The following is a 21,456-nucleotide window of genomic DNA, read 5'->3' as shown; positions in this document are numbered from 1 at the left end:
GGATGGATGGATGCACGTTCCTTCTGTAGAGGTTTCAGGCAGCCCATTAATGAAGTTTTCGCTATACACCTGCCCAATGCAATGCTTTGTGAGAGGTATTAAAGGGCACAGAATCTTCAAAGGCTGTGTCTGTGGCCTCAAGAAATGTAGACTTGTTGGGGGGCGGGGGGAGGCATAAAAGGCAAATAAGCCCAGAAGAGATTAATAGTAATAAACACAAAAGTTTAGGCTCGCCTAGCTGGCATGGCTTGGTGGTAGAGCGTTGACCTATGAACCAGAAGGTCACGGTTCAATTCCCGGTCAGGCACATGCCAGGGTTGCTGACTCAATCCCCAGTGGGGGGCGTGCAGGAGGCAGCTGATCAATGATACTCTCTCATCATTGATGTTTCTATATCTCTCTCCTTCCCCTTCATCTATGAAATAATATATATATTTTATGTGTGTGTGTGTGTGTGTGTGTATGTATGTGTATATGTATATATATACACACACATACACACACATACACACACACACACACACACACACACACACAAACTTTAGGCTCAGCCTCCAAATGCAAGTAGATGGGAAGCTGGCCGTGACTGGGGCCGTCTGGTGTCTAGTCCTAGCTCGGCAGAGTCGTCATTCCTTATTAGACAACGTTCGCATCAGAATAAAACATCTCTCAGCATTTCCACCTCAAGAGCCATGTCATTGGAAGAGCATGTCATGCTAATGAGAGTGGCACAGGGAAACCACAAGTGCTGACAGAGAAAAGTCACTGGACCAGAGGGGACAGGGAGCCTTTCTAGAGGGGCAACGACTCCAGCGTGGTTGAGGGAGATGGGTAAGATTAGCGTGTACTGCAGAAATCTCATGCAAGCGCAATGGTAAGGGAGGCAGAGATGGGGGACCAGTGATAGGGGGAGCCCACTGGGCATTAAGAAGTGGACGTCCACATAGGAATAAACAGTAGTTGACATGCACGTGATGCAGCCAGATGACCATGAGAAAACATTTTCAGGACTCGGTCAATTACAAAGAATAACAGCCTTCGTCTCTTGCATGGGGTCCTTAACCATCCAGATTTATAAACATTCTCTTAACTTCATCTGGGAAACCCTTTGTAGGAAAAGTTATTTTTTTCACAATTAATTAGAGGCTATGAAAATAAGATTCATGTGAATAGCAGAGTAAGCAGTGAGAAGGGGAAATAAATATATATAATATACATGCATATATATGTATACATACAAACACACACATACACATATATATAATCTTGATATGGGGATTTTGAGGTGCAGAGGAAAGATGTGAAACTTAAATTCTCTATTTAGGGTACCTATCCCATAGTTCAGCACTAAAAGAATGGAAGAGAAATTTAAAATTACAGCACTCATTATCCAGTTTCCTCATCTATATAAAGGGCTACATTATGAAATTATGCCTGTGGTTATAATATCTGATCTTCTAGTTGTATTGAATTTTCAGAAATTGGACATTAGAAACACCTGTGTGTAGAATGTGTTCCTTTTGATGTAGTATAATATTTACCACTTACTGGGTACCTACAGTGTACCAGAAACTTCATTATTTCATTTTATCTTTGCAACCACTTTATGAGCTAGTCATTATTATCACTTTATACCACAAAATTAAAATTCACAGAAGTGTGAGGATCTTCTTCTCTATCTATAATATTGATGGCAAAGGGAGGTTTCGAGCCCACACCTGCATGACCCCTAAACCCATGTTCTGTCTAAGACAACTTACTCAAGACCTTTTTGTAAGACTATATATGTGATCTCATTGCATATGCTTACTTGAACACACTAGTACATATTGTAAGTTTCATCTAAATATTGCTATGCAGAGACACAGAATATTAATTAGAGCACTTCTAATATATCTCTTTATGTGGGAACATATAGCCAATTTCAGATCAAATACATGTCATAAGTTCTTCAGTTCAAATCTTTCATAGGCAGGTGTAGGCTTCTTAATGCCCTTGATCCATTGAATGGGCCCCTGAATTCTCTTGTCTCTCAGTGATGAGTGGCAGAGACAGAACAATCGTAGGAATGTGAATGCAGCACCTTCATGCCAGCAATAAGGAGCAGACAACAGCTGGGTCAGGCCCTCACGCTCTCAACACATGTGCAGGGAGAAGGAGAGTACAGAATGGTCGAGGAGGGTGGTATAATTATTTCTGCAAGGTGGTTTTGACATTACTATTCAGTAGTGCCAGAGGGAACCACTTATAGGGAGTATGTGTTGAAAATTGTCAGAAAATTAGGCACTTTCACTTTATAATTCCAAACAAACTTTAGCCTAAAAACATTTACAAGCTCACACCAGCATATTCCAGACATTATACCTCTAAACTGCTGTGATTTTCTTAAGATTCTGGATTTTTATTATATTACTCGATTTTTTTTCTTCAAATTTCCTTAAAGAATCAAACTCAGAACTTTTTGTGATTATTCAAAAGCAGTGGCGTAGGAGAACTGTGTCACTCATTTCCAGAACAGTCTCAAATCCATACACACCAGTTCCTCTCGAAGAGGAGGAGAGTGAGGTTATTTAAAAGACCTCAGTTTCTAAAAGAATTTCTTCCAATATTAATGAATCAACGCCAAGGTGAAGACTATTATTCGAATTCAAGTAAGAAATGCTTTTGCATAAATACACTTTGCTAATGAGGTCATGAATCCTAGATTGTCTTGTCTCTGAAATTGTCATTTTCAAATTCTGGAATATAGTCAGTCACATAATAAAGAGTCAGTTATATCTGTCAGCTTCCAACATTGAGTTAGCAGGTAGAATTAAAGAGAATTTTTCACCTTTTTATAGGCCCTTTGTAGACCTCTCAAAAAACACATTGAATTGAGACATGTTTTTCACAATTCCTGCCTTTAAGTCAATGTTCCATCTAAGCTGGAAAAATGCAAGTGAAGATCACTCTCATTTATAATATGGAAGAAGAGCTAAAAGCCTGACAGTTTGAACATTGTTTAATGATCCCCTCTGATTTACATGTGAACTATTATGCAGTCAAACAGCAGGTTAAGAAAAGATTTACCAAAAGAATTGTCAGGAAATGAGGCACTTTCACTTTATAATTCCAAACTGGGTTAATACAATAATTTAGAACCCTAAATATAAAGTTGTATGTTGTATACATAATATTATTTTTTAAAAAGACTTAGTCTTTTATGAAATTAATAACTCAAAATGTGATCATCTTTACCTGCTTACTGTGTTGAAAATTGTACTCACCCCATCTTAGCACCAGCATGAAGCTTAAGTTCATCGCTTCATAAGGCTGTGCACTAGCCAGCAGCATTATCGCTTGAATATTTATTAATTGTGACAGGAACACCAAGTTTATTTCAGTGCTTTAGCTTATTTACTGCTCCTTCACCTCTGTAGTTTGTATTGACAAAGCAAAATGAATATTGATAAGGTTGGGTATTGATTTTTTTAAATGTATGGCTTGTTCCCTGTCTCATTCAAAGTCGCATAGGCAGAGACGGTGGGTGTCACCGCAGCGAGGATGTAGAGTTACTGTTCTAAAATTGAGAACTGTTGAAGCAGGAAGGCTTGCCAGCAGAATGCATTTTATTGTTTGAAAAATGTCATCTGTAAAGGTGAAGAAAAGCAGTGAACAAAATAGGAGGAATATTATTAACGCCTTTTTAAAAGGCAGTCAGCAATGTTGGTTACGGTCTGTGTTTGTGGTAGAAGTCATAGCTTATTGAGGATTTGAAAATTAAAAGATGTAAATATGCTTATTGCTATTATGGCTATTACCTTTTTAAAATGTTTTGTCCACTATACATTACTGAACTCATTGTTATCCAAAATGAGTTTTTGCTGTTACTATTTTGATTTCTAGTGAAATAATATCATAGGGAAAATAGTCACCAGAGGAGTCAGTCATTTTTCTGTACATTTTAAATTATACAAAAAGATACCTATTGAAGTTTAATACTCAGTCTAGATATTGCTCCAATGTAACAGTGTTTGTTTTTAATTTATCCTTATTGTTGAAAGTATTACAGATGTCCTCTTTTCTCCCCATTCGCCCCCTTGCACCTCACTCCTGGCCCCTCCCCAGGCCTCCACCACACTATTGTCTGTGTCCATGGGTTATGCATATATGCATACAAGTTCCCTGTTTAATCTCTTCCCACCGCCCGCTCCCTCTGAGATTTGTCAGACTGTTGCATGCATCCATGTCTCTGAATCTATTTTGTTCGTCAGTTTATTTCGTTCTTTAGGTTCCACAGGTGAGTGAGATCATGTGATACTGGCTTATTTCGCTCAGCATAAACAGTGTTTTTATGAACATGCAAGTTCTTGGCCAGAGGCTGCATTACAGCTTTTGTGACTTTTCAACTATTTCCTTTCATTCTACTGGAAGTTTAATCCTATATAATAAAAGACCAATATGCAAATCGACCAAACAGGGGAACAAATGGTCGCTATGATGCGCAATGACCACCAGGGGGCATACGCTTAACACAGGAGCTGCCCCCTGGCGGTCAGTGCTCTAGCTAAGGAGCAGCAAGCAGGCAGGCGGTAAGGAGTGAGGGGTCCCAGACTGTAAGAGGGCGCAGGCTGGGCTGAGGTACCCCCCCCACTTCCCCCAGTGCATGAAATTTCGTGCACCAGGCCTCTAGTAACAAAATAACCTTCCTGAATACTTAAGGCACGAAAGGCAGGTTGTAAATTATAATAATGGCTGAAGAATTTTAAACATTGCACTTTTTATTAAAAGTCGCCCTGAACAGCCCAGCCAGTGTGGGTCAGTGGTTGAGCATCAAACTATGAACCAGGTTCATAATTTTTTTAAAATGAAATAATAAAAATATTCGACAGAGAGTAGTAACACCTACCACTTTCTGTACTTAATGCTGCTTCTTTTCTTTTTTTAACAGTCATCAAAACCTGTGATCCTAAGTGAGTTACTGAGAACTACAGGACAGTATTGTAACTTAGTAGTTTAATAACATCACTAGTAATAACAACAGCCCTGGCCCTGGGCTGGCTAGTCAAGTGCGGGGGAAGGATGGGGAGACAGTGTGTGTGGACCACTGAACGCCTTCCGAGCTCAGGGCAGGGACGGAAACGGCGCACGAGGCGATGTGGGAAGCAGCACGTCACCTCCCCTTTCCACTGGCTGCTTATCCAACATCAATACAACGCTTTAGGAGCCAAATTACTAAACAAGCTGCCAATTAGGCTTGCAGTCAGCTGGACAGATTAGCAGCTAGGAGAGGCCGGTACAAGATTTTCATCTCTTGAGCCAATTACGCAAGTGAATTACCATCCGCAGTAGTTTTTGGAAGATGTGAGGGGAGAGGACCAAACGGGCTATAATAGATACAAGAGCTCCAACATCAGGCGGGCTGGGAGGGAGCACGCGGAAGGTTATTGCTAAAATTGCCCTAGCGGGAGGAGCGCCTTCCAGGGAAGGACTTAAAGGATTTAGCGCTGCCAGGAGCAAAAGACAAGGAAATTGTGGTGGTGGTGTGCTGAGCGGAGACTGAGCTGTGCCCTCCCATGCCTTAATCTCAAAAAAAAAAAGGATGGGAAACCAACAGTATATTTCATTCTAGAATCAAAGTATCTCTCTATTGTTTGGGTGTTGTTGTTTTTTTTTTAAGGTTGTATGGAAAAGCCATTGCTTTTTTGTTTTGTTTTTGCTTTTTTTTTTTTTTTTTTAGCATTGGAGACATTTAATGTTTCTTTTCTGTTTGTTTTTCTTCGAAGTACAAGATAATACTTTGCTTTATTTTATTTTCATTAAGGAGTGCAACTAGCGTTTTTAAAAAGAGAGGGGATGGGTTCCTTTCCGCCTACATGAAAACACAGCACTCCTGGGCCACTATCCTGGAAATATCAACGTTTTAAAATCATGATAGTGACTCAGTTTTCCTTTGCTCTTCACTCGAGAACAGAAATATGTCACACTTCAGCAGTTTTTGCAGGGACATTTTGAATTGGCCTTATTTATCTGAGATTTTGGAAGCTCTTGTATCCAAAATATGATTAAACGAATCTGCAGCCTAGAGCAGCATTAGACCTCAGATCTGATTTTAGCTTATACATTGAAATAAATTAATTCGTGGCAATCACTAAAAACATCAGGGCTGTGGGAGAGAATGCTCACGTACTGTTTAACTGAAAATACTGGTCAGTAGCTGGTCAGTAAAAAATTATAGAGACCTTGGAGGTCTGTCTTGGTTACGACCATAATCATAAATTCAAAATAAAATTGTAGTGACTTTTTAAATGTGTTTTTTCTTTTTTATTGAACATATTGGGGTGACATCTATATGTATAAAAGGCTAATATGCTAAGTGTCCGTCCAACCGGTCGCTATGACACACACTGACCGTCAGGGGGCAGACGCTCAAATGCAGGAGCTGTGATGATGTGCACAGGCCATTTATAGAGAAATGGCACTGCGGACCTAGTGCCCGCAAAGCAACACTCAGCTTCCCCCAAGTGGGACAGCGGCCCCGCCACAACCCCGAAGCAACAGCCCACCAAATCGCAGCCCACACTGCCAAGACCCCATGGTGCAAAATGCGGCCTACAGCCTAGCCCAGCCCGGAAATGGTGGCTGCGGGTGCCAGGTAATGACGTCACATAGCAACGCCCAGCTTCCTCTCCCTAGCGACTAGCCTCCTTGGAGTTTCTTCAGCCCAGGAACACAACTTGCTTAATAGCCAGGTGGAAACATTTTACACTTTAACCAAATGTCTGTGAAGCATTTTCCCGTGCCTCATCTCATTTGATCCTCACAGAAGTCCTGGAGTAGGTAGATAGGAGACTTGGTGGAATCCTATTTTCTTTTCATTAGCCAAAAAACGGAGATTTAGAAAGTTTAGAAACTTGATCCGACTGAAAAGAAGTAAGAAATGGTGGACCTTGAAAATGACTTCAGGTTTTATCACTGTGCAGAATACAGTCAAACACTACTGCAGTTAAATATTTTACCCTTTGTTCTCCCTGAGTGACCTACAATAATAATCTGCTTCGTGTTGATATTTACTGCTGTTGCTGACAATTACCTGAAAGAGAAGTTGGGGTGCTTCACTGGGCTGGAAAAAGTTTAGCTAAATCAGAAAGCAGGTCTAATTAAGCAAGTTATATCTATATATATAAAGCTCTTGCTGGTGCCAATCACACGCATGTGTTTCGATCTGTCATTGTGGATCATGAATCTGGTTGACACTTCTATTATAGAGAAAGGGCGAATAGCGATATTAAAATATTTCTTCTAATTAATTTGCTTTCAATGTGCATGAATCCGTGTACCGGGCCACTAGTTAGTTAATGAAATTACATAGGTTTCAGGTGTATTAAAGAAGTATTTTGACACAAGGCATTTATTTATTTTTTTGTAAGTAAGAGATTCCCTCCCAGGTGCCTCTATGAAAGAAAAACTGAAGAGAACATAGTTTTCTTGGCCTGAGAGGACCTTCGCCTGTGTCAGAACTAACGTCCTTTGTCATTTTACATTTTTAGGATTTGTTGGAGAAAACGCCCAGCCCATCTCAGAAAACAACATAGGGAACCGCATGCTCCAGAACATGGGCTGGACACCTGGCTCGGGCCTCGGACGTGATGGCAAGGGGCTGGCCGAGCCCATTCAAGCCATGCAGAGGCCAAAGGGATTGGGACTTGGATTTCCGCTACCAAATAGCACTCCCGCAGCCCCCAGCACCCCCATCCCCGCCTCGGGGACATCCGCCTAAGAAGAAACGCTTCACAGTTTTGCTTCGCTTGCTCTATGTCCCATTGTTCTGAAATTACAGCACAGCTTCTGTTCGTGGAACAGAAATCGACAAGGCCTCAGACTTGTCACACCAGCTTCCTAACCGCATCCAGTCCTACCGCGGTGACAGAGTTGCGCTTTCATCACAGCTCATGGTGCTCAAGTTCAAACCATTCCCTTTAAATGTTGCCAGCAACTTTCGGCTGTTTTTAGGTATAAAGAACAAATCATTCCTCTTATTTATTTTGATCGCAAATGTCAGTAATGTCTGATGCTTTTAAGCTTGATTCATTCACGTGTGTGTGAGAGACCCGGGCAAATGTGAGTGCATCCAAGGGTTTCTAAAATGGGACAGGCCAGGGAGGCTGTGTCTCGTGTCACCCTGATTGAGGGTGACTCAAAAGACCCATCAGTGAGGTCCTAAGTGAATCTTTGATTGAAAGACTTGTCAGTTCCATATTTGTTGAGTTTAGCATTTGTGAGTAAGTGCGTGTGTGTGTGAGGATTCTCTAATGGGGAGAGATACCTATTCGTCTTCTAACCTTGGACAGTGTAGTGTGAAGTTCACAAGTTGACCAACCGCAATTAACGTATCCCTCTGACATTTTGACAAAAATAAACCTCATCCCTATTATCACCAGAGTGCCCTCAACATTACTTGAGTGCGTGTTTATAAATTTTACCTCATTTAGAACATAAAGTAACTATTGAGAGAAAAATGTATTTTTTAAATTCATCATGATTGAACTATAAATCCTATTAATCTAGACTGACTTCTACCTCTCTCTTCCCAAAGGTTGATTTTTTTTTTAAAAGATCAACTCAACTGTAGTAAACTAATTTTAAAATTTAACCATTGGTGTAAGTTAGAATATTGAACCCATTTATTTGAAGATATAAATGGCTCTCCCAAGAATTCAAATTTCAGGCAATGAGCCAACCCATTTACAAGGTGAACAAAAATGAATGGAACCGACTTGCCCTTTTCACATCTTAGCAGTTTCTTTAAAACCAAGCAAAGCAAGTCATTTTTATTATGTGCCTAGTAGTCTTATGTCTGAATCACCTGCTTCATAATGTTAGAGATTCTAAATTGCTCCTTAGTTTAGAAGATGCCGATTTGTTATCTCCTTCATTGGTAATGACCAATAATAATATTCTATTTGTAATGGCCTTTATTGGTTAAATAAAGACCAAGATAACACATGTGAATCACCTTGCTAGAGGTTTTTTTGTTTGTTTGTTTGTTTTTAAGGCCTTGGTGTTTTTAGAGCCCTTTTAGGTTCACTGCCAAATTAAGGTGAAGGTACAGAGATTTCTCATAGATCCCCTGGCCCCACACATGCACAATTTCCCCGTTATCAACATCCCGGACCAGAGTGGTACCTTTGTTACAACAGAAGAACCTACCCTGATACATCACCATCGCCCAGTTTACATTACAGCTCCCTCTTGGTGCTGCACATTCTATGGACTTGGACAAACGTATAATGACATTATAGCATCATACAGAGTAGTTTTACTGTCCTAAAAGTTCTCTTGTGCTCCACTCTAATAGGTTTCTGAAAATTTGTAAATTCCCAAGAGATTTTTTAAAGGAGGGAGAGGGTTTTTGTGTGTGTCATAGACCTTTCGGGAGTGGTACCCTAAAGAAAACACCGCCAATTAGGGAGAGGAAGGTCAGCCTGCCCTTGGAAAGCCTGGATGATTTGCCAAATGTACGTATTTTTTAAGCATCATCTTCTCTCTTAGGGGTACTGTGGTAAGAGGACAGTTTGACTAGAGGAAGTATGGACTACCAGGGGAGTTGATCTTTGGAAGCATTCTCATTGGATGAAGTAACTGCTATTTTGTACAAGCTCGTTACTTAGAAAATAGTCATTTTTAAAAAGTGCTTTTTGCGAAATACTCTTTCTCTTGGATGTAAAGGGGGAAAGCTGGGAAAGATTGTCCAGATAGTGGTCTATAAACTTCTTTAAATCCCAGTATTTTCTGAAGATCTGAAGCTCTTCTAAAATCCTGGCATTTTGAAAATCCAAATTTGGAGCCACTGATACACACACAGTAAGGTTATCACGCAACTTGCCCAGACGCCTGTGAACGTGGCTGCTCCTTTCACTTCACCGGGTTCTAACTCCTAAGAGAAGAGCAGACCATACACAAGAGGCCTGGGGAGCCCCTGAGGTAAAGATTGCAGCCTTCATGCATGCTTCTTACTGTCTTTTCTATTGTCCCCGTCTTCTGATGCTCTAGTCTAGATGCTCCCTTAACCTGGGTGAGATCCTCTAACACCCCCGACCATAAAAATCCATCTTTATCCTTCAGCTGATAGGAGAAAGGGCTTACTCTTGGCTTCTAGCGCCCTCTGTGTGGCTCGCAGAGGACTTAAAATACTAGTTCCTCTTCCATGGAAGTGCTTAACTATATGGAATCCATGAGTCCACACCCAGAGTAGACAAGTGGTGATGTCCAGGCGCCCCTAAACCTCCCCCCTCCCCGCTTCTGCTCTCACAGACATTCACCAGAAGCGCACACGTCCCTCACCATTCGGTCCTTAAGGAAAAGCAATGCAGACACATGACATGCTGCCTGTACCTGATCTTAATGGGAGAAATAAGCACAATTTAAAAATGGGACTTTTAATGTAAATCAAGTATCTTTTAAGATATCAAGTCCACTAATTTATTTATGTTTTATATATAGTTATAGTTCATTTTTTACCAGTTGCTATGCCTATGGAACCCAAAGCGCCCAAAGCAATTTATAATGAAGAATGTGTCATCCATACCTCCTTAAAAAGGTGGTGAGATTTTTCTCTGCTCCTTCTTAAAGCCGCTCCTCTACAGTAGCAAAAGCTTCCTATCACACTAATTGGTTGTGCTAAAAATTTTAGGGAGCACATCAGTCTCTCCCATTACTGTCCAAATTGTCCATTTCCCAGCAGTAGCCAAGAGAGGCTGGGCATGAATTAACAATTCAACTTTTTGTCTTTATATACTTACTAGTAGCCCTGGGCACGAATCTGTGCGCCAGTAGCTCGCTGCTGCCCTCCTGTAGCTCTCTGCCCTCTGCCCCGCCCTCCTGTAACTCCCTCCACCCCCCCTCCCCTCATAGCTTGCTGCCCTGCCCCCTCCTGTAGCTCTCTGCCGCCACTTGTAGCTTGCTGGCCCACCCTCCTGCTGATCCGTGATCCAGTCATTATGTAGTTGGTCGTTACTTCAAGGCGTAACGACCATTTGCATATTACATCTTTATTATATAGGATTATACTTGATACTGGCCAGCCTGTGTGCTGGGGTCATTTCCTCCCTCCCTTCTTTTTTCTCCTTCCCTCCCTCCTCCCCTTTCCTACCTTCCTTCCCTCCCTCCTTCCTTCTTTCTTTCCTCCCTTCCCTCTTTCCCTCTCCTCAAATTTACTTGTTAAGGCTATATTCCCCTTAGATTTGTTGGCTTTCATTATTAAATTATATGGTACCCTTTTAAAAGAAAGTCCATTGCTAACTAGAATTTAACCAATTAATTGGTCTCAGCTTTTGAATACACAAATTTTTATAACTCATACTGTGGCTATCAAAGGGAAGATAATAGGGTTAAAGATAAACATAATGTATACATATATGTGTGTTGACAGAGCATGTAAGTATGCAACATACAGACATAATTGCAAAACATTGCATCTTATTAATGTCTATTTTAACATTGTGAATTGATATTCTTGTAATTAATTGAACTGACAATTGCTTCTCTTCAATATATTTTCATTTTGAGATGTCTCATAAAAGAGAAAAATAATTGTTGACATGCTTTTAAAAACCATTGCTTCCTGTACTTTTTCTTTAAAAAAAAAAAAAAAGATGATCTAAATTGGTTTTGTAAAATGAAGTTGTTTAGCAAGGAATATTTTGGATTTTTATTTTATTTTATTTTATTTTGGTAGAAAGCTATATTAATAGTAAAACAAAGAACCGAAGAATAAACTTAATGTTTAAGAATGTTATTTATAAGAAGTCATTGTCTTTGTGCTTTGTTTCCCTCTAAAAGTAATAAAAAAATAAAGTTGAAAATACTTTAAATTGTTTTTTAAATTGCTACCCATTTACCATTAATGTCCAATGATGCATTTAAATTCATTGTTCATCTTTAAGCCCTGGAAAATGTCTGTTTCCCAAAAAATTTTAGATAAAAACATGGCTAAACAAATGTTTCACTTCCATTTCTTCTCAGCATTTTGGGACCTGTTCTACCACATATTTTTCCTGTTTTTGTTTGTTTTCTCTGAAGCTGGGCTAGACTGACTAGCTGGCTTAGGTCTCCACCCACTCAGAGATTCTAGGATTTCAAATAGCAAGCAAAGGTTCTCTCTCTGGCCACTTGAAACATCACAAGCCACTCCATTTCCTTCTGGAAAATTATGTTTCTCATAAACATGCTTGGATATTTTAAATATTTTATAACACTCACCACAGTGTTGAGTTCTGTTTGCTGTAAGAAGCATCTCATTTGTGATGATAACATTTTCTCTTTTCTCCCTAAAAAAACGAAGTAGATCTTGTTAGAGTAAGTGGGTTTCTTTGTAATCCAATAGGTATTAAATGCTCATTTATTTAACAGGCTTGCAGTAATATATACTCAACTGCCAAGCGGACCATGAAGGCTCCTTCTGCTGGGGCCTACTTAGTGAAGACTCATTACTTGGCTCACCTGACATTTTAAGTAGATCCAGATTTGTCTCCAGCGAGTCAGTGCCACTGACTGCCAGCAGCATGATGGACTATTTTCACTTTGGGTTTTATCTGTACATTAGGGCTGTCTTCCATCTCTGAATTGTCAGACAGTTTAAATCTTTCTCACATTCACAGACCCCACTCCTGGAGCATCACCCACATGTCCTGTGCTTCCTTAGTCCTTAGTCTCTCAAGGATGGAGTTAGGGAGCAAGTGAAGGCTCGTTTAGTCTTTAGGGTTTTTGTTTGGTTTTGGTTTTTCTTTAGTTTGGATTTTCAGAATAAGTTGCTGGCATTGTAAATGTGTGTATAAAACTTGATTTTTCAGCTATATGATGATGGAGTCAGGATAGCATCCTAAGTAAAAAGAACACCCAAAACTATTTTCCACCTGTTTTCACCTTCCTACTACCTTTCAAAGAAATGATCATTTCTTTCTGAGGACAGCATTCCATCCTATATAATAAAAGACTAATATGCAAATTGTCCCCTCGACTGGGAGTTCAATCAGGGGGTGGGGCCGACCAGATCCCACCTGTGCACAAATTCATGCACTGGGTCTCCAGTTCTTTAATAAAAGCAGAAAGGATGAGAAATAGTATACTGACTCTGTATATACTTAAAAATATGCTTTCCAAACACAAATTCGTACGTCCCTTATTGAGGTGAATTTTTTCAAATGCCATAGTTAGATGAGCTGGTAAGTTTAGGGGGAAAATGATATAAGGTTCTGTGAGGAGGCTGCCCGGCTAACCTGTGGTTCTTTGTTGATGACTATCATTCACTATGGAAACGGTGGGTAACCCATGCTGTATGTACGAGGCATGGAATTCACAAAATAATATTCTGAATGGTTGTGAAGCCTTGGGGAGCACACAGTCAAGGTGTGAAACCTGAATATTCCTAACACAGTGGCTGTGGTGTCTACAGGTCCCTGGCAGGAAGTACAGTGTTCCGCATCCTGTAAGGCTTGGCTGTTGACCCTCCTGCATCTTTATACACCTGTTCTTTTCCTGGACCACTTCGACTTCCTTCCCACACATCTTCATCTGCATCACATGTTTAAAAATAAATAAATATATATATATATTGATTTCAGAGAGGAAGCAAAAGGGAGAGAGACTCTGATAGAAACATCAATGATGAGAGAATCATTGATTCGCTGCCTCCTGCACGCCCCCTACTGGGGATAGAGCCTGCAACCTGGGCATGTGCCCTGACCAGGAATTGCGCTGTGACCTCCTGGGTCATAAGTCAATGCTCAACCACTGAGCCACGCCAGCTGGGCTACATCACATCTATCTATCTACAATAATAGAGGAATATGCAAATTAGCTGGGACACTGTAACATGACCGAACAGCAGGGACCTGAGGCTGCATGGCACCTGGCCGGGGCAAGGGACCTCAGGCTGTGCCCCCCACCCTGCAGGGCTTGATGGGAACCTCAGGCCCTGCCCCCTGCCCTGGCGCTGGGCTGGGAGACCTCAGGTCACGCCCCTCACCACGCGGGGCTTGACAGGGACCTCAGGCCATGCCCCTCGCCCTGTGGGGCTTGATGGGGGACCTCAGGCTGCGCCCCCCTGCCCGGCACCAGGCTGGGGTCCCCTGGCTGGAGGGGCTTGATGGGGGTAGGGCCGGCCGGGTCTGGGTCTCCTGCATTTTCGAATCGCGTGCGGGTAACGGTCGGGGACTTGACTCTAGGTCCTGTGGTGCACCCCAGACTCTGACAGGAGGGAGATTTTCATATACATTTTACTAATTTTCTTTTATCTCTGACACTTCTATTATAGATAAAGGGCAAATAGCAATATTAAAATATTTCCTCTAATTAATTCCCTTTTAATGTGCACGGATTTCGTGCACCGGGCCACTAGTATTTTTAATATCACGCGACAGTCTTTCCCAATGAGGAGAGCATCGCTGAGCCTGGGGACACCAGCCTTTGCTGACTGCCCTGCCACCGGGCTCTGCACGCGCCCCCAACCCAGGCAGCTAGCAGCAGATTTCCCCACTTGGGGAGTAATTGTCGCGCCTCAGTGACAGATGTGCAATAGAGCAGCTTCTTCAGGAAAAAATTAACAGTTTGTGCAGTGTGTCAGCTCGCTCTTTTTAGTGCTGGGAGGTCTTGGCCCCATTATGGGTGATTTAGAAATTGAGGCGAGCCAGGCCCCGCTGCCCACGCTGAAAGCCTTGGTTCGGGGCCCTCATCTGCATTCCGGGGCTGGCTCCCCCGGAGAAATTGGTGGAGCCCCTCCGGCCAGGAGATGAGTGTGGGCTGACAATGCCTTGATTTGTTGAGAGAGAGAATAAATGGGTTTTTCAGGAGATGAGGAAATATCACCATTACTGGCCAATTTACAGCATTTTATCTGTGCTTCAAACATGTCACTTTTGTTATTGTTGCCTGGTAATTACATAGTGAAACGGAAAGAAAACAAATTCTGGTTACGTATTCCGGCCGATTGCAAAATCATATCCTGATAAATGCCCATTTATGATACACACGGATGAAAGGTTCATTTTAATTTTGAATGGCCAGCTCAGCCATAAATAGGATAGAGGATTAAATTTCAGAGAATCTGATTACACAAAAGCAAACAGTCTTTCTCTCCACTTTTTTTCAGATCCCGGAAATTCAGGGAGGTTTGTTCCATAAGGCATTTTCACAAACAGGATTTTCCTGAGACAAGACAAAAAGCGATTTCAGAATCGCATTCTGAAAAGGAGGAGAACTTTGAGGGAAGCCTGAGAGCTGTCTGGTTTTGGAGTCCCGTCCGTCTTACATGTTCCTCAAAAAGCAAGTGGGCTTTCGGTGGGCGAAGTATTTCCCACGTGGTGGAATAGCTCTGTGTTTTGAGGTTGGGTTACTTCCCCAACCTCGCCAAACCTTTGGATGCTAGAAATCAAATGCTTTTTCTTGCGTTTGCTCTTCTTTCGAAGATGATCCCTCCCCCTTCCCCTAGTTCCCATTATTGTAAATGAATGCTGCCTGAGGAGTTTAGCTGAGCACGTAGATATCAAATAGCATATTTTTTCATGGATCTCTTGTTGCTTATCCCTTAATCCCTTCTTTCTGCACATACTGGTTTCCCTGTTTCCATTCCTTTGTTTCTGGCCTTCCTCTCGCCTGGCTACAAAGATTCCCCAGTAACCGGTGCCCATTTAGAATCAGGTTAAATCTCACCTCCTTCTACCAAGCTTATAACTTGTTCGTACCTTTCTAAGCACCGATTAGCAGACTAATAATAATATTAAACCAGCACAAAAGCAATGTATCCACTTTTAGTTACACCCTGCACAGCGATCACTGACCCGCAATTGAAATTTGACTGACTGAAGATATGAGTGAATAATAAAAAAAAGAAAAATAAATAAATTCTATAGGCCCAAAGGCTATAACCCCAAAATTAGGAATGTTTAAACTTGACTTCATTGTTTGAGAATGCCCCAATCAGAATAGCTGCCTGACCACTTAATTTAAGGGAAAAGACTAAAATGCAGTGGGAAGGCGTGGAAAGGTTTCACACAGGGCTGCCTCTGGCCGATTTTCTTAACTAAGAGGGTGAGTTTGCAGAGAGAGACCTGTGAGCAAATTGTCTGCGGGAGGTGCCAGGAGAGCAGGGGATCACACTCCCTCCGGCGGGCGCAATTTCTCCGCCAGGCCAGCTGGCATTTCACGTGTGTACCTGGTGTCACACCCGCTGGCGGCTGTGTTGTCCCGACTCAGAAATAAAGGATCGACTCGGAGGTGTCGCTCCAGTCACCGGCAGGATGATAAATCCCAACTTTAACACCACAATAAGCGGTGAACCATGAGCTCCGGCTACTGCTTGGACTCGTGTTTAACTCAATCTCCAGGTTGTCAGAGTGGCCGGGGGAGGTCTCTGGGCAGGCTCAGGATGGGCTTAAACAACACAAGGCTTAAGCAACTGCTGGCTGCCCGCCGGGACGCCCCCATCCCAGGCCCTAAGTCCCCAAAGTGGTTTTTGAAATCTGAATAAGCGCTCAGCTAGCGTCTACAAAATTGTGGCTCGTTGTGCAGGAATTAGGACGAGATCCCGTGTTTTGCTTTGTGCTATTGGCGAGCATCCTCAGAGACCCGGACTCTCGGTAATAAGCTCTCATCGGAGGCAATTGTTCTGGAATACGGTCTCGGTGTCTGATTGCAGGGTCTGCAGGCTCCAGACAGTAGGGACGCGACGCTTAAGCCTCCTCACTTATTGCCTGCTGGCGTGCAAATATAGGATTTGGCCATTTAGCCTCCAGCCGTAGTCTCTCTCGCAAGGTACACCCACTCGGGGAGGTGACGGGGCTGTGGCTCTCTACAGGCCCGGAGACGAGAGGGGGCCAGAAAGCCGAAATCACAGCCAGGGTGTGGGTCGGCCGCATGCATAATCAACCCGCAAAATACTGGCCCGTGGACCCCTTGCAAGAGTTGAACTCTGGACTCCCCACCACGGAAATAAAACAAATAAATGAAAACGAACAGCCAAATCCTCATAAATGCAGCAAGAAAGCAGCTGGTCACCAAACGACCACGTTGATAATAGGAATAAAAATAAAACCAAAGGTGGCACAAAAAGGCTTATGGCTGTTAAGAAAAAAAAAAAGAATTAGTGTACAGAAAGGGATCAAAGCCACGCTGGTATCATGCCAGCCTGCAGCGGAGGAAGGCAGGAGAGAAGAAGAGATTTCAAAGTCAGAAACCATCCTGATGCTCCCCCGAGAGCAGCCCACTGCGTGAACACACTCTCCCAGACCAGGTTTTGAGTTTCAAGTTCCTCCTGCAGTGGAAGAATCTCTATATTTGCAAAAATATTGATGAACAGGGTTCTTCGTACAGGGGCATCCCTGCGGACCCCATGCTTGGCCGCTGAGTCCTCATTGAGTTTTGTCAACCAGCGTGCTTTGCCGTTAACTACATTCCCATGACATTCCCATGTACCTTTGTGATGTAGCAACCTGTCTATGGAATGAGGCCCGGGTCCCTTTGACAGAATATTGATGAATCATGACAGGATTTGAATGCATGTGTCATGTAAACAATGATGGCTAAAATTTAGGGTGTTTATAACGCTGTGTGGGCAGCATATGGGGCTCTATGTCAATGTCAAACCTGCCCGTCTCTGGGAATTTGGAGCGCAGCCTGTTAACTTTGGTTCCTTCCTGCCCTCGTAGGACGTTCATCCTCCTACAGAGGGAGGAAAGGAGACCCTCAGAGGCCGCGTGGTCTGCTAGGAAACGCAGCGGTTCAGGGTTGGAGTCCCGGCCTCCAGCACACACTGTGTTGTGGGCAGCCTGAAACTTTTAAAACCTCCGTTCTCTCTTTCCCAATGGGTTATAATGAAGATCAAATGAAATAACATCACATGAAAACATTTAAAATATATATATATTTATTGATTTCAGAGAGAAAGGAAGAGGGGGAGAGAGAGAGAGAAACATCAATGATGAGAGAGAGTCATTAATCAGCTGCCTCATGCATGCCCCACACTGTCTAGGGATCAAGCCCGCAACCCAGGTATGTGCCCTGATCGGGAATTGAACCGCGACCTCCTGGTGCATGCGTCAATGCTCAACCACTGAACCAAGACAGCTGGGCCATAAAAACATTTTAAAAATTGAAATGTTAAGGAACTGTACAGAAGAGTTTATGCCAAGGACCCAAATAATTTTTATGTGAAGCTATTGATGTTCAAATATTAAAGATACCTGCTTACAGAGTTGATTAAATCAGGCAAGTCTTTCTTCTGATCTTTAAAGAAAAGCAAACCTTCCAGACCCACAGGTGGAGGCAGACCTTGTAGTCAGAGGGGACAGAGTGTAAAAAATGTATACATGGTCTGTCCAAAATCTAGAAGGTAGTCTCATTTGTTGAGCGCATGGGGCATCTAGTATTGAGAAAATTGTCGATATTTCAATTGGCAACATTTTTCATTCATTTCAAATGGAAGTTACAGCAATATCAACAACTCATATGCCACATGTCATATCCAAATGGGTAAATATTCACAGCTCAAGCTGTGTTTTAGCTTTTTTTGTTTGTTTGTTTACACAATAGTCCCCGCTGTAGATAGTGTTAACATTAACCATAAGAAATTAAAAATAGTTTCCCAATTTCCTTTGCTGTTCTTTGCTATCGTGGCTGATTTTTTATATTAGCATCTCTGTTGTTTTAATATTCCTGCTTTCCTCGTGTGCATTCTAAGAGATTGTTGTGAGTGCCAACTTGTTTGATTTATCGAGAGAAAGCGTTTCTTCAAAACGTCGGCACTGGATCTGAGACAATGATCGCCTGCAATGAATCCCTTCTCAACATCTGCGAGACAACTCTCCCTTTCCTTCCTCCACTTAATTCTAAGTGAGAGATCTTAAATACACTCAGCGAAGCTTCACTCTGCTTACAGAGTATCCTCATAAAAGCTAGGATGTCAAAAACAGTCAAGTTTCTAATGCTTGTCTTTCCTGGATGAAGTAACACACACACAAGGTACCAATGTAACATTGAAGAACATCTCTCTCCCTGAAATCCTAGCTAATCTTGTATCATTAAAATATTTCTCTTTCTTTTCATAGTATTTTGTTATATTTATAGAGAGCTTTATAATTTACCCACTGCTCTTAATTTAAAAAAAAATTCTTCTTAATCATTGAATCATGAAAATACAGGCAGGAAAGGGTGAGGTTGCTATTTTAAAATAAACTTTTTAATGCCCCGGTTGATGTGGCTCAGTTGGTTGAAGTAACACACACACAACCACAAGGAGCCCACGAGGGTTTACACTGCGTCTTTTCAATGCAACCGTGAGCATCAGGGCACATGCCCAGGTTGTGTGTTCGATCCCGCATCAGGGAGGGTGCAGAGGCAACTGATAGATGTTTCCCTCTCAGTTTCTCTCTCCCTCTCTCCCCCAACCCCCAGCCTCTCTGAAACCAATTTTAAAAAAATATTTCAAATAGAGATATTTGAGCTAGTAAGTTTCAGCAGCAAAAAAAGTACACACAGCACTCCTATGCAAATGTTTACCACTGCTTTCTAACAGCGTTGTTACTACTTTTTCACTTTTTCTTTTCTTTTTGAGGTGAACAAATTTTCTTAGTCGATGAAAGACTTTGCTTGGTAAGGTGTCTCAAACGTACAAGGGTGCTGGCATCTCTTGAGTTTTACACCTGGCAGAACAGATGCATATAGATGGTGTGGGGGGCCTGGGTCCCCAGGGATGCCAGAGGGCCAAATCCTTGGGACCTTCCCAGACCTCCACCCCCCCCCCCCCCTGCCGCCTTGGGACCTGGACAAGAATGCCAGGAGACCCCATAGACAGTACTCTATTTTGCAGTGGACTTGAATGAAATGATAATTATTGATCCAACAAACTATAATAGCTTTGCCTAAGTCCTTGGGGACTATTGTGCCAATGTGTACTTAGGGACCCTTAAATACTGCTTATTAATGTTTGACAGCCTAACAGCTCCAGAGGAGCGATTAGAGACCACGGTGTAAATCTTCCTGGGTTCTCACTCTCCAGGCCCCACCCGTCAGAGACGGCCACAGGAGACTGAATCAGACAGTGCAAAGCATGCAACGGTGCTCGCACTTCGGAACAACGCGGCTTTACCATCCAGGGCCAATGGGCAATGTTTTTCTGAAATTCGTTGCTTCTCCTGCTTTTCTCTCTTTTATTTAAAAAAAAATGTTTTTATTGATTTTTTAGAGAAAAAGAGAAAGGGAGAGGGAGAGAGAAATAGAAACATCAATGATGAGAGAAAATCATGGATCGGCTGCCTCCTACATGTCCCCACACTGGCGATCGAGCCCACAACCCGTGCCATGTGACCTGACGGGGAATCAAACTGGTGACCTCTTGGTTCCTGGGTCAATGATCAACCACTGAACCACACCAGCCCGACTGCTTTTCTCTCTTTAACATCATGCATGTAATTCATTCTCTTAGACATGTCAAGATAATGTGTACAGTTTCTTAGTAGCTTTATCTCTACTTTTTGTAATCTATGTCTATAGATTCTAGAACTATAGTTAAATGAATTGGCTATGTAGTAGTCTTTACAATGACAACAATAAAGTCTGAAAAATATATTCCTACAATTTTTTACATTGCTAAATATTTCATTGTCGATTGCCAGCCATATCCACAGAGCCCAACTGGAAAAAATGGGAACTTTTTTAGTCCTCGTGGCTAACTCTGGAGGCTTTATGAGCTATGGTATATTTCACGGACACATTTTCAGCCGCCTTTGAAATAACATTGCAACGGCAGGAACGCTGAGCAAACTTTCCTGGGTTGTCCCACTCACTCCCGTGCTCATGTCAGGCATGTTTTTCCTTTCATAACCGAGGTCCGCTGAGACGCTGAGGGAGGCGAAGCCACCGTGTTTGGCCAGCGCAGATCTCATTCTGAGTCATCTCCTTTGGTTTGCAAACCTAATCTGGAGGACTGAACTTCCGAGGCCCGGGCTACGTGGCCGCAGGAGCCCACGAGGGTTTACACTGCGTCTTTTCAATGCATCCTGGCATTGCCGCCTGCAGCCAATAACTTGTTTTTAACTGGCAGCCTGCCTCCCCCGGACGGAGGCAGCAGATTGCCTCTTTGCCGAGCACTTAGACGAGGTACTGATCTAACGACAGTGGACAAGCAGCTGGGAGCGGGGCTGTCAGCCTGTCACGCGCTGACAAATCTGTTGTTCATATGCAGGCGGGACGTGTGCGCTCGCGCGCCAGCCGCACCATCCATCTCCGCGGGCCGTGCGCAGGGGCCGCTCCCCTGTGCGCCCGTGGACCCCGCGCTATCATCACATCCCTCGGAAGGGGCTCATTTGCTTTTTTGTGATGGGGCCTAGCAAACGAGACAAGTAAGATGGCCAGCCTCCTGTTTATTCCTCTTTCTTCCTGCAACACACCGCGACGGCCTATGGCATTGTCATGTAGTGTCACCTG

General features: G+C 42.7%; 1 protein-coding gene across 1 annotated transcript in view; it reads left to right on the top strand.

Annotated features, from left to right (window-relative positions):
- GPATCH2 (G-patch domain containing 2) overlaps positions 1-11,806 on the top strand; it is a 91,885-nt gene extending 80,079 nt beyond the window's left edge. Inside the window, exon 10 of the mRNA XM_079763429.1 lies at positions 7,530-11,806. Within this exon, the coding sequence (XP_079619555.1) occupies positions 7,530-7,759 (230 nt within the window). The 3' untranslated portion in view covers positions 7,760-11,806. The remainder of the gene's footprint in view (positions 1-7,529) is intronic.
- Positions 11,807-21,456: the final 9,650 nt, after the last annotated feature.

The sequence above is a fragment of the Cnephaeus nilssonii genome, assembly GCF_951640355.1.
Source record: "Cnephaeus nilssonii genome assembly, chromosome: 23".
In the NCBI taxonomy this organism is placed as follows: domain Eukaryota; kingdom Metazoa; phylum Chordata; class Mammalia; order Chiroptera; family Vespertilionidae; genus Cnephaeus; species Cnephaeus nilssonii.
The sequence above is the reverse complement of the archived record's forward strand: the minus strand, read 5'-3'. Positions and strand labels throughout refer to the sequence as shown.